Below are 11997 nucleotides of genomic sequence, written 5' to 3' on the forward strand. Positions count from 1 at the left end.
TTATTTTATTTTTTTTTTTTTGTTCTCTTAAGATTTCTTATAGTTCTTATAGGCCACCAAGACAGTACTTATGACAGGATCATCTTCAGGCAAGATTGGGGACAGATATGCCACTCATTCATTTTACTTACAAAATGTGATGTTTTTCCAAGTGAAAAGGTATTTTCTGTGAAGTATAGACGGTTTCATCGGCAGCACATGCCTGGCCAAAAATTTACTTTCGGTCTGTGTTTGTTTATCGGACTGGGTTTTGGCGCCGACTACAAATGCGGTTAAAGTTAAGGTGATGTGTCAACTGAAGTTGGGCTCAATTTGTTGTGCTGTGGGATGCAATTTTTCCCATACATTGATTTATTTGTGGCGGCCCGCCACAATATCAAACCTGACCGCCACAAATAACATTAGATTTTCCAAAAGGCTTTGACTTCGTTGAATAAACATGAGCACTGCACGTTTCAAAATCACTGCATGTTGTTTTTATATCACTGTATAAGGAAACTGACAGTCTTCAGAAAATTTTCAATGTCATTTTCATTTCATCTTGCCTATAATGCCTGATTGTGAGCTCAACGCTGCTTTGTGTACAGCTGTTACTGGGGAAACCTTTATTTCTGCTGCTCCAAAAGCACCTCCTGCTGGCAGAGAATGAATTTGCATTTTCAATAAGACCGTCTGATTTACGCAGAAAACATTGCTTATTACCAGAAATAATCTACTCTAGAGGGGTGCTGTTGTTATTGATTATTTGCAGAAGTCTACCGGAAGTTAAGTTTGGGCCACAAAAGCGCGCATGCGCAGTAACGTTTGTTTATGTTGTTGCCGTTGAAACCCTCTTTAGGCAGAGACTTTATTTTATCCATTGGAAATTAATTGGATTGTGAAAAGTAGTAATTTTTACAGATTGCTGGAAGAGAGAGGAGTTTATGGCTTAAATGGCAACAACTGCATGTCAGCATTCATTTAATATAATATTACAAAGACAGATTTATTTCTTTAAGGGGGTCATGAAATGGAGAATCAAAATTTGATTTAGTATTGACTAGGGCTGCACGATTAATCGCATGCGATATTTAACGCGAATCTTGTCAGAAAGCCGGTTCTGTAATCAGCGGTAAATCTCCATCACCTGCGTGCTTTCACATTGAGCAGCATTAACTACACAGAGCCGTTGTTCACTGATGAGCTGCGCAAAAAAATCGCGCGAATATGAACGTGGTTTAGTGCAGCTCGTCAGTGAACAACGGCTCTGTGTAGTTAATGCTGCTCAATGTGAAAGCACGCAGGTGATGGAGATTTACCGCTGATTACAGAACCGGCTTTACTGATAAGATGCGCGTTAAATATCGCATGCGATTAATCGTGCAGCCCTAGTATTGACTAATGACAATTTTCTTTACATACAGGGCAATAATAAACTGCAGATTAGAGCTTAGCAGTGTGTATCTGAATCATTTTAGTATTTTCACAGATCTCAGTTATTTTTCCTCTGAACAGCTTGTGTATAACACTGACCCATTGCTAAAATACAAGCAGCCACACAGCCAAATCTTTAAATACTCCTCTGCAGCGACTCCATTTACCAGCTCAAAGGCTGTCAATTAAAATGCAACACATCAGAGCCGTCAGCGCTTGAGAAAGCATGAGAAACACTCTTCTGCCTAACCAACTCACTCTATCTTTACAGACTTACCAGGGAGGAAAAAGAGCACCATCTTGCCTTCCACAGTCAAGTCTTGATCCCTGACTCTGCCTAAGGCCCCCCCCCTTCTCATCAGATTTTTTGTGACCCAGTTCAGCACTGCTCTGTAGTGCACATTTATTAACCCTGCATAAATAAACAATGCTCCTCCACAAGCTGTTGTCAGCCCAGCGTAAAACCTGCTTCTTATTTGCAATAATGTAATAACTCGTTGCAATCCACAACTTAAGACTAAAGGTGTTTTATAGTCTGTGCATCGTTTCTTCATGCTCTTTGTCTTGCATGTTGGCTTATAGTAATTAGTATATGTTGCCTGAAAATTCACTTTATTAGAGTATTGACCTAAACGTCTTTTGATTAGCACTGTAAAAGATACTGAACTGTCAAATAATTACAGCTGTATTAGTACTATTACAAATGCTGCTCAGTGCAATGTTAGTGACTGTGGGTTGACTTTAACTTTGGTAAGAGCTATTTCTCTTTCTAGGGCTGCAACAACTAATCAGTAAAACCAATGCAAATCGATATGAAGCTAGCTGACAGAGCAGAACAAGCTATAGCACTCTATTTTGTAGCATTTAGTTTAAACCTACTAACAGTTATATTGATTATTTCATAGATTTAATAAGTATTGCCTTAATAAATGAAGTATGACACATTTTGCAATACATTGAAATCATATATTTAAATTTTCATTTTGGAATTGTGAATTCATACACAGAAAGGGCACTGCCATTTGGCATATCATATTGCCAGTTGAATTTGAACCTGCTTTATGCTCTAATAGTCATTGACTAAAGCATAGAGTTGTGTTTTAATTGATGTTCTTCCTGACTGTAACCCTGACTCAGCTTTTCTTTCACCTGCTGTTTAGGGGAATTCAGGCCTGGGCTTCAGTATCGCCGGTGGCACAGATAACCCTCACATTGGTGAAGACCCCAGCATTTTCATCACCAAAGTCATTCCAGGGGGTGCTGCCGCTCAGGACGGGAGATTGCGGTAATGTTCCGGTTCTCATCTGTTTCCTGCTCTCTTCCTGTTGCTGTTCATACTCTAAATAGTATGATAATGTTATGTTATCTAATGCAATGACATCTAGAAAAAAATTTAAATGTGACTTCATTGCCCAAATACTTGGATCTACATGAGGACAGCTTTCAATAAACCTCTTTTCACATGTCACTAGGGATGGGTATCGTTTACATATTATCGATACCGATACTGCTTATTGATACCGGTACTTATGGATACTGTTATCGATACTATTTGGTGCAAAAAGATATGAAGTGAAAAGTTGTTGAAAATTTCAAGTTATTTTATTGCTGCTGAACTTTAGCAACTGTATTAAAGTTCGTCAATCAAGAGCAGTGAGTTATTTTTCTCTTTGTGTTTTATTTTATTAACATTAAAGGAATAGTTCACCCAAAAATGAAAATTGTGTCATCATTTACTCACTCTCAAGTTGTTTTAAACCTGAATGAGTTTCTTCTTCTGCGCTCTGAATAAGCACATAGAACAGCACGCGAATAAAACGTTTTACCGGCAAGGCCTTAAAGCACACGCAAATAATGTACTTTTGTGATTGCAAATAAGTGCAGTGTCTCGTGAGTGTAACTCTACCACTGAATTGACATTTGATGTGAATGTGTCTCGCGAGTTCCTTCGTTCACTATTACACTACTGCATATATTGCATCTGACACTGGTGTCGCTTAGTTTTGTAACGTGAGCCCACACTTTCGAATGTTTCACTCTTGCCGCGATGACTGATTGCACGCAAACACACACCGCACATGTGAATATATCACACGCACGTCGAGCAAACATCGGCCACATCATTCAGTGAAGGAAATGACAAGCAGCAGCTTCTAATTCGTCATTAACATTGAAGTATATGGAGATAAAACAACGCAAGTATCGATAACAGTATCGTTTGTCCTGAAGCTTATCGGTACTCCGGTATCGACCCAATTACGTACCGGTCCAAAAAAATACCGGTTCTCGGTACCCATCCCTACATGTCACTTTAAATCAGTTTGAGATTTAAAGTATATTTCAATGAGATTGTATTGTATTGTATTGACCATTGAGCATAGTAATAGATTTCCTCCTCATGCATTGTTGTTTGTGTTAGGATGGATTTGTCCTGTTTTGAATTGGTGTTACTAAGTGATAGAGCCCTCCAGTGTCTCAGTGCTGTCAGAGGCTCATTAAAGCAGCACTACTGAGGTCCTGACAGCATCACACTGACAGCTCTACACACACACACACAGAGAGAGAGAGAGAGAGAGAATATAAAGAGCCCTATCATCGGCTGTTTGCATTATTTGTAAATTAAATTGTGTGAGAGAGAGAGTTAATGATTGTATGTCATAAAGACTTTGGGACACTTACAGACCATGTGATGTATAATTGTGTAACTTCAGTTTGTTTCAGTAGGCTTGATGACTTTTATAGTTTTTTAATTTTTTCGTGCCCAGTAAGAGCTGTCACTGACAAATGAATTGTAGCCTAGGTCAGGGCTCTGAACCGGTTCAAGGAACGAAAACGAAAACTGGAAATGAATGAAATTTTGACTGGAAGAGAACCAGAAACAGACACTAAATCAAATTTTATAGTTCTGAACAGAATCGAAAATGTGAAATATCCATTAATCAGTTAATAATGTTATTTTACTGTTCCATTTAATATTTGAAATTTGCTATCAACCAATCACGAATTCAAGTAGGCCTAGTATGGCCTATGCAAATATGACGCTGCATCCAAATGCGTGAAATGCCCACACTCTCTGTGAACTCATCATAGGCAAGTCGCAATGGCAATGTATTGGCGTTAGAGTTTATCCGAGGATAGTGTAAGATGGATTCAACAGATCATATGCACCTGCAGCGCTTCTGTGAATGGAGAAGACAGAATGAAACTATAGGCTTACATAAAAAGGAATATATAGGCCTATACATGGAATATATTTCACTTAAATCATTGACAGATTAACAAAACAAAAGAAAAAAATGTACTGAGTTACGGTTCATTATGTGTTCCAAAGTCCTCAGAAAGGAAAACGAGACGGCAGAAAGTAGTTTTCTTTATTTTGCACAAGCTTTACAGTTTTATTTATTTTACAGTTTTTTATTTTTGGAAATGCTTGACAGTTTTGAATGATTCTTGCTTCTATAACCAACCAGCGTTATATGACCATATCGCACCGGAGCCTCACGTACACACAGACACAACATATTTTGCGACATTGCAGCCTGTTCATTATCAAAATAAAATACAGTTAAAGAAATTTATAAAAAGTTACACTGCTCCGTTGTACAATCTGTTGCGTTCAGCGGTGACCACCGTCTCACTGTGCTGATATAGCCGATGTGAAAGATGATGTTTTATGTCGGTGAAAGTACAAAGCTTAAAATAAATACGATTTTAGCGTCCAGATATGTTGCAAATATGGAAACATTTGGATTTGTGCCGAATGAGAAAGGTAGGCATCAGTTTCATCTTAAATTAATTTGTTTTTGGATTGACGTTTTTATAGACTAAACGCATAGCCTTAACTTTAGAGGATTTGTTGTAGAGAGAAACTAATAACTGTGTTTATAATGTTTGTAAACATTTTGCTTTACTGGCATTTTAGCCTACATTTTCTGAATGTAATAAAAAGTGACATGAGCCTATACGCGACATGTTTTTTTTCCCCCTCTCGAAACGCAATCTTATACAAGTAGCGTTTTTTTAACAATGCAGCAAACATTTTTAAATATCTTAAAAAAATACTTTAATGTCTTTAAAGCGTTAGACTTTTTCTTTTGTTTAGTAGCCTACATTTGGCCAAAATCTAGAAAAGATGATGCTGTATTGGCTGTGCGCAGCAGGTTAAGATAGCCTACCAGATCTCTTCCTGTTTTTTCTTTTTTCTTTTAAGTAAAGAAAACGCTGTACATTATTATTATAGGCAAAGATTTTTTTTTTTTAAATAACGTTATTAACCGGTATTTTTGTCTACTCAAACCGGTCTCGGAACGGTAATAATACAGAGGAACGCAGGAACAGAAACATTAAAATATCGATTCTGCTCAGAGTGAACCGATTGAATTGTTTTTTTCGTTTTCAAGCCCTGGCCTAGGTCAGTACTCTATTCTTGTGTGAAGCTGCTAAGATGCTGTGTTAAAGCCAATGTTGCTGTGTCAGGCTGGTCTGGATGCTCAAACAGCAATGTTTTGATAGCGTTACAGGCCAAAATGAGTGCAGTTACATGCACATTTTTAAACCAATTATGCCTAATAAGATGACAACATGTGTTCTTGTAAATGTGTTAAATAGTTTTCCTTTATTGGCAAAAGGTCATAAATGGCTTAACAGGTTAAAACTTAATTTTATATTAGTAATATGCATTGCTAAGAATTTCATTTGGACAACTTTAAAAGCGATTTTCTCAATATTGAGATTTTTTTGCACCCTCAGATTCCAGATTTTCAAATAGTTTTATCTCGACCAAATATTGTCCTATCCTAACAAACCATACATCAACGGAAAGCTAATTTATTCAGCTTTCAGAAGATGTATAAATGTATAAATCTCAATTTCGAAACATTGACCCTTATGACTGGTATTGTGGTCCAGGGTCACATATGTGATATGAAGTTCAATGCAATGGTATAGGGATGTCACGATACCAAAAATCTAGTAGTTGGTACCGATACCACTAAAAGTACATAATACTCAATACCACGGGAAAAAATAACAATAATGGCCTTCAAATAACACACACACACACACAAACACATACACACCTATACTCTGAATGCAAGCATTAGTTTAAATTCACTGACATACTGGCAGGCCGAAAATATTTTTTAAAACAATTAACATATTGTTATTATTAACATATCATAATACATATTATTAACCATTATTTAAACCAGTAATATTAGCCAATAATGTTAATAAGGATAATCCACTGATGGATACACAACGAATGAACAAGCTGTAAGCTGTCAGACAGACCGCAACTTTATGTGTGTGCGTGATCATGTGCAGCGCTCATGCTTTCAGAGCTGCGCGCTCTCATTTAAATCTCACACAATCATATTCATATATCGTCGCCATCTTCCACGTGTAGTTCTTCTGTGTGCTTGCCTTGTAGGCGTTTTTCCTTTTTCTTTACCCTTTGAGGACCAACTGAAACACTTCCAGGCATATGCTTTGCCTGCCCTTGTCAGTTCCGCAAGAATTGCAGCCTCGCTAGTCGCTACCTTTGGTACCATCGGTACTTACGCTGCTGTAGAAAAACAAGTACCGGCAGGATTTTAAAATGTTTATACCGACTTGGTACCGTAGTATCGGCATCATTTTTAGCATCATTTTTTATGATGATTTGATGCATTCATTATATGTAAAGGCAGTCTCTGTGCTGTTCTGTGAGTGCTGAAGAATTCAGTTCTGTGAGGAAGAGGTCAAAAAGGTCTTAGGGTTCTGAGTCTAGTCTCTGTCCTGGGTGGGGGAAACCAATCTAGGGAAGCCTTAACTCACGATATTACTCATGATGGTCATGATGTTTTGTCTCTTTGACCCTCCCAGATGACAGCCTTCTTCCTTAGGATTCTTTGTTTAAGCTGTGAAAGAGTTGGTTGGTTAGGTAGCTTCAGACTTATTGGCTCTAGGATCCTGGACAGATTTCATGGTCATCCATTTCATTTTTTATGGTCATCCATAATATGATCCATCCATGATATTCAAGTTTTGTTTTTTTTTGTTGCTTTAAGTAGTAGTAAAGAGAAGGAGTTCAACAGTTCATATGCGCCCAGACCTTTTGCTTGAACATTGAGGACTATGTAAGTTCTCCTATCCTATCTTTACACTAGTAATGCACCAAAATTTTGGCAGCTAAAAATATTTGGCCAAAACAAATGGTTTCAGAATATTTTTGGTTGCTGAAATTTTGGTGCATCACTAGTATTAAGTTAAGTTACATCATCTCTAGAATTTGCTGTTGATGGACAGTGTACACTGTGCAGTTAAATTAGATCGATATGTCCGCACACTGCACTGTTGCTTGTGCATGTTTGACCTGTACTTTACTCCACGCAGGGTGAATGACGTGATTCTGCGAGTGAATGAGGTTGATGTTCGGGATGTGACTCACAGTAAGGCTGTGGAGGCATTGAAGGAAGCGGGGTCACTGGTCAGACTGTATGTTAGGAGGAGAAAGTCTGCATCAGAGAAAGTCATGGAGATCAAGCTTATCAAAGGACCCAAAGGTAAAGTAACACCAGCCAACTCCTCATTATTGCAGTTGATTTTTCATTGGTGTAGCTTTTGACATTTGACAATGTACCTGGGATTTTCAAAGTCATACCAATTCTAAATGTTAGGTTAGTTTGAATGTAAATGTTTATGATCTGTATAACGAGAACATACAGAACAAATGTGAGTAGGGCTGCACAATTTATCGAAATTATTGAAATATCGCAAATGTGCATATACTGGTATGCATATCGCAATGGTTTGTGATGAGTGATTTAATACTTTGAAAAGTTATGTATGGTCAAAGTTTTAAGTGGATGTGGATAATATAGCATCTGGAATGCGGATGTTGGTTGGGATATGTGCGTGTGTGCATGATAGTGTACACGTGCTCTGATGCAAGACAATCAGCAAGCCATGATGCTTTCATAACGAGCTAATCTGATAAGATGAGGCAGCCCGAGGCACCCACAGCTGCTGCCGATGATTTAGTGCCAAAATGAAGAAGCACCTCAAAGATATGGCAGTATTTTGGTTATAAAAGAGATGACCACATGCAGACTGAAGTTATATGTAAAACATGTAAATCTCAAGTGGCAACAATGTGGAAACCCTACAAATCTTTACAGTCACCTCAAAGCGAAGCACAACAATTTGCAGCTATGCTCGTCAGAAAACCTTCATCATTGGCTTGACTAGGCTCTATGTATAGTTATAATTGTGGCTCTTGCTCTATTAAAAAAGATGAATAGCATGGTGAAGAACAGTTTCAGTTTCACCCAACCAAATTTGACATTTTTAACCTCTAATCTTTCCCTGCATTACACTGAGAAAACAAGAGTGCTGCTAAATCATTTCTTGGGATTAATATCTGAGTTCAGAGTGTATGATTGTTAAAATCACGCTATATCTGGAGACCATAGACCATAAAAAGACCATTTCAATTGTCTAGCCCCGTTGCATTTTTTTGTGCATATATATATATATAGATTCTGTGTTTTTCTGTGAATATGGGGTGCTGTGTGTACATTAATGAGGAAAAAAAATTAACTTAAATGATTTTAGCAAATAGCTGCAATATAACAAAGAGTGAAAAATTTAAGGGGGTCTGAATACTTTCCGTACCCACTGTATATACACGCACAAAAATACGCAACAGGGCTATTTTAAGGCCAGCCACAGCGTTTCCACAACACTGCAATAACCTTAAGCTGCTGTTGCCATGGATACATTCCTTTCTCGCCTTTACACACAGTTTGCAGTTATCAGTTTATCTCTCTCGTTTTAGTTTATTTAAATTCAATTCAAAAGATTACAGGATAGCATTTTATGATGTTGTTGTTGTGTGTGAATGTTCATTATGGCAGATAGTGTTGATTATTTAGCTGCTGTTAATTTTTCTTCTGTCTAGTTCAGGGGTGTCAAACTCAATTCCTGGAGGGCCGGAGCCCTGTAGAGTTTTGTTCCAACCCTGCTCCATCACACCATGTAGTTTTCAAATAAGCCTGAAGGACTTTATTAGTTGGATCAGGTGTGTTTAATTAGAGTTGAATCTAAACTCTGCAGGGCTCCGGCCCTCCAGTAGTTGAGTTTGACACCCCTGGTCTAGTTGTTTTTTTGCATGTTAAGATGTTTTAGGAGATGCAGCTAAATCTAAGTTTTGCTGTCACCACCAAATAATGTTTTGTTTTTGTCTGTATCTTGGTTTATGCCAGGTCTGGGTTTCAGTATAGCAGGGGGTGTTGGGAATCAGCACATCCCAGGGGACAATAGCATCTACGTCACTAAGATTATTGAAGGTGGAGCTGCACATAAAGATGGGAGGCTGCAGATAGGAGACAAACTTCTTGCTGTAAGGAAACAGTCTATTGCTTCTTGTTGATGACTGTGTGCTTGTTAAACAGATTAATGTCTGTGTGTGTTTTGGTGTGTGTCATAGGTGAATAGCTCCTGCCTGGAGGAAGTTACCCATGAGCATGCCGTGACTGCCTTGAAAAATACCCCAGACGTAGTCTACTTGAAAGTGGCTAAACCCAATAGTGTCTTCATGAATGACAGTTTTGCCCCTCCTGACATCACCAACTGTGAGTTCCACATAGGGGAGAGTATGGGGGGTAAGATAAAGTGTCTGTCTTGTACAGACTGTTGCATTGTGTGAAGCCCATGCCCTGCAGTGGTCGTATTGATCTGTGCTCTGTTCGTAGCCCTGCCAGCAGGAGCACTAATAGGCCACAGAGGAGAGGACTAAACTACTATCGATTGCTCTTGTCTGAACGTGCCGCCCTCGCAGCCATTAAAGCTTACGTTGTGCGGTAGAGGTGAAGGCACTGCTGCACAAATGCCCCTCCATGGGTCTTCCTGCCCTTAAAAAAGGCACTAATGACTCAGTAATGCTGAGGGTTGTGATCTGTCTGAACTCTGTGGAAGTGTTTTTAAGACAGCCCAACTGGATGTGTTTCTCAGGGGGCATTTACATAGAATACATTCTTGCGAACTGCTAAACCAGTGGTTCTCAATTAAAATCATCTCAATATGATTTTAGATTATGGTTTTTAGAATAAATCTTTTTGGAATCTTCATTCCCTTTATGGTTCAATCCCAGAGATATGGAGATCTCAGTGCAGTTCCATGTCCCAGTTGTTAAATATTAGCCATTTTTAAAGAATTAGTTAAATTAAAATTTCCTGATAATTTACTCACCCCCATGTCATCCAAGATGTTAAGGTTTTCATCAAAAACCTTAATTTCTTTTCGACTGAAGAAAGAAAGACGTAAACATATTGAATGACATGGGGGTAAGTAAATTATCAGGAAATTTTAATTTGAAAGTGAACTAATCCTTTAATGGTTAAAAAACAAATGTGGGTCACATTGTATACAGCTGATACTTATTGTATTTAAAGGGGAGTGAAAAAATAATTTTGAAACTAGAATTGTAGCTTGTTTCCCTCTATCAAAACAGTTGCATAGAACATGTCTGAGTGCTTAAACTAAATTGAAATGGTCACATTGAGGCACATTAACTTGATCTCAGTAGTCATTCATAAGATTCTGTGTCTAAATATATTTGGATATGGGGAAGAAGAAATTTTGTTAATTCAAATATGCAGTATCATAACTACTTTCGAAACAAATTTCACATCCTAGGTAAGTGTGATTGCTCTCCCTACACATTGTATTCACATCAATAAACCAAGATTTTCCTCACCTGGATTAAGTATTAGAATTTCCTATTTTTATAACGTGACGCATAGTCATAAATCAAGTAGTATCCAATGCTAAGGGGCATATTTGGAGGAATCACTGATAGTACTTGAAACTTTGAAACTTTAAAAGATCTCACACTTGAAATAATTAACACTAGGTCATTTTAAACCCCTGCTAATCTTATTTTGTTTCATGTTTTATTAATCCTGGTTATTAATCTGATGTGTCACACTATACGTTAGGCCTGTCGCAGTAATCAATATATCGACTTATCGCACAATACATGTACATGACCGCAATAATTTTTGGTGACGCAATATATCGCCCATTATATTTACTTAAAAATTAATGTCACCATGTTTTTTGCATTCCAATTGCGCCTGTGTTTTTTGCAGCTTCTCGTGCATAACGTGGTGTAGTCGGTGCTAGTTCAAATTTAAAAAATGCTTCTACAAAAAAAGTTTAATCTGCAGAAATGGCCTTGTTTAGGGATCTGTGCCTTTGTGCATACAGACAAGTAGGGATTGTGTTTTTCAGCAATAGTGTGCACCCTTAATTTACAGAGAAAAGAAGGTCAGGGAAAAATCTGTAGATGTAAAAATCTCCATACAAGTTTGTTGTGCATTTTTCTTTTTTTCTGCTTGTTACTTTACACTTTTTGTTAGAAAATGTTTATTTACTATTTATTCAAGTTTTTTAAGGTATCTAATATTTTGATACTTAATTTCCATGATCTAAATATTCTTAAAAATTAAAAGTTTGTTGTCATTTGAAAGTGTGTTGGCCTTCTTGCATTATTATGCTTTTATATTATGATTATATATTCAGTGGCATAAAATGGTCTTT

The 11997-nt window shown here is 37.6% G+C and overlaps 1 protein-coding gene across 6 annotated transcripts in view; it reads left to right on the forward strand.

Moving 5' to 3' along the window:
• The window catches only part of dlg1b (discs large MAGUK scaffold protein 1b), a 142451-nt gene that overhangs the window by 100844 nt on the left and 29610 nt on the right, over nt 1-11997 (forward strand). For all 6 annotated transcript variants that reach the window (XM_016440262.1, XM_016440263.1, XM_016440266.1 and 3 more), the window contains 4 exons: nt 2574-2698; nt 7789-7958; nt 9660-9796; nt 9884-10028. In XM_016440262.1, coding sequence (XP_016295748.1) covers nt 2574-2698; nt 7789-7958; nt 9660-9796; nt 9884-10028 — 577 coding nt within the window. The remainder of the gene's footprint in view (nt 1-2573; nt 2699-7788; nt 7959-9659; nt 9797-9883; nt 10029-11997) is intronic.

Source organism: Sinocyclocheilus anshuiensis, unplaced genomic scaffold (assembly GCF_001515605.1).
Source record: "Sinocyclocheilus anshuiensis isolate Anshui unplaced genomic scaffold, SAMN03320099.WGS_v1.1 scaffold327, whole genome shotgun sequence".
Lineage (NCBI taxonomy): Eukaryota > Metazoa > Chordata > Actinopteri > Cypriniformes > Cyprinidae > Sinocyclocheilus > Sinocyclocheilus anshuiensis.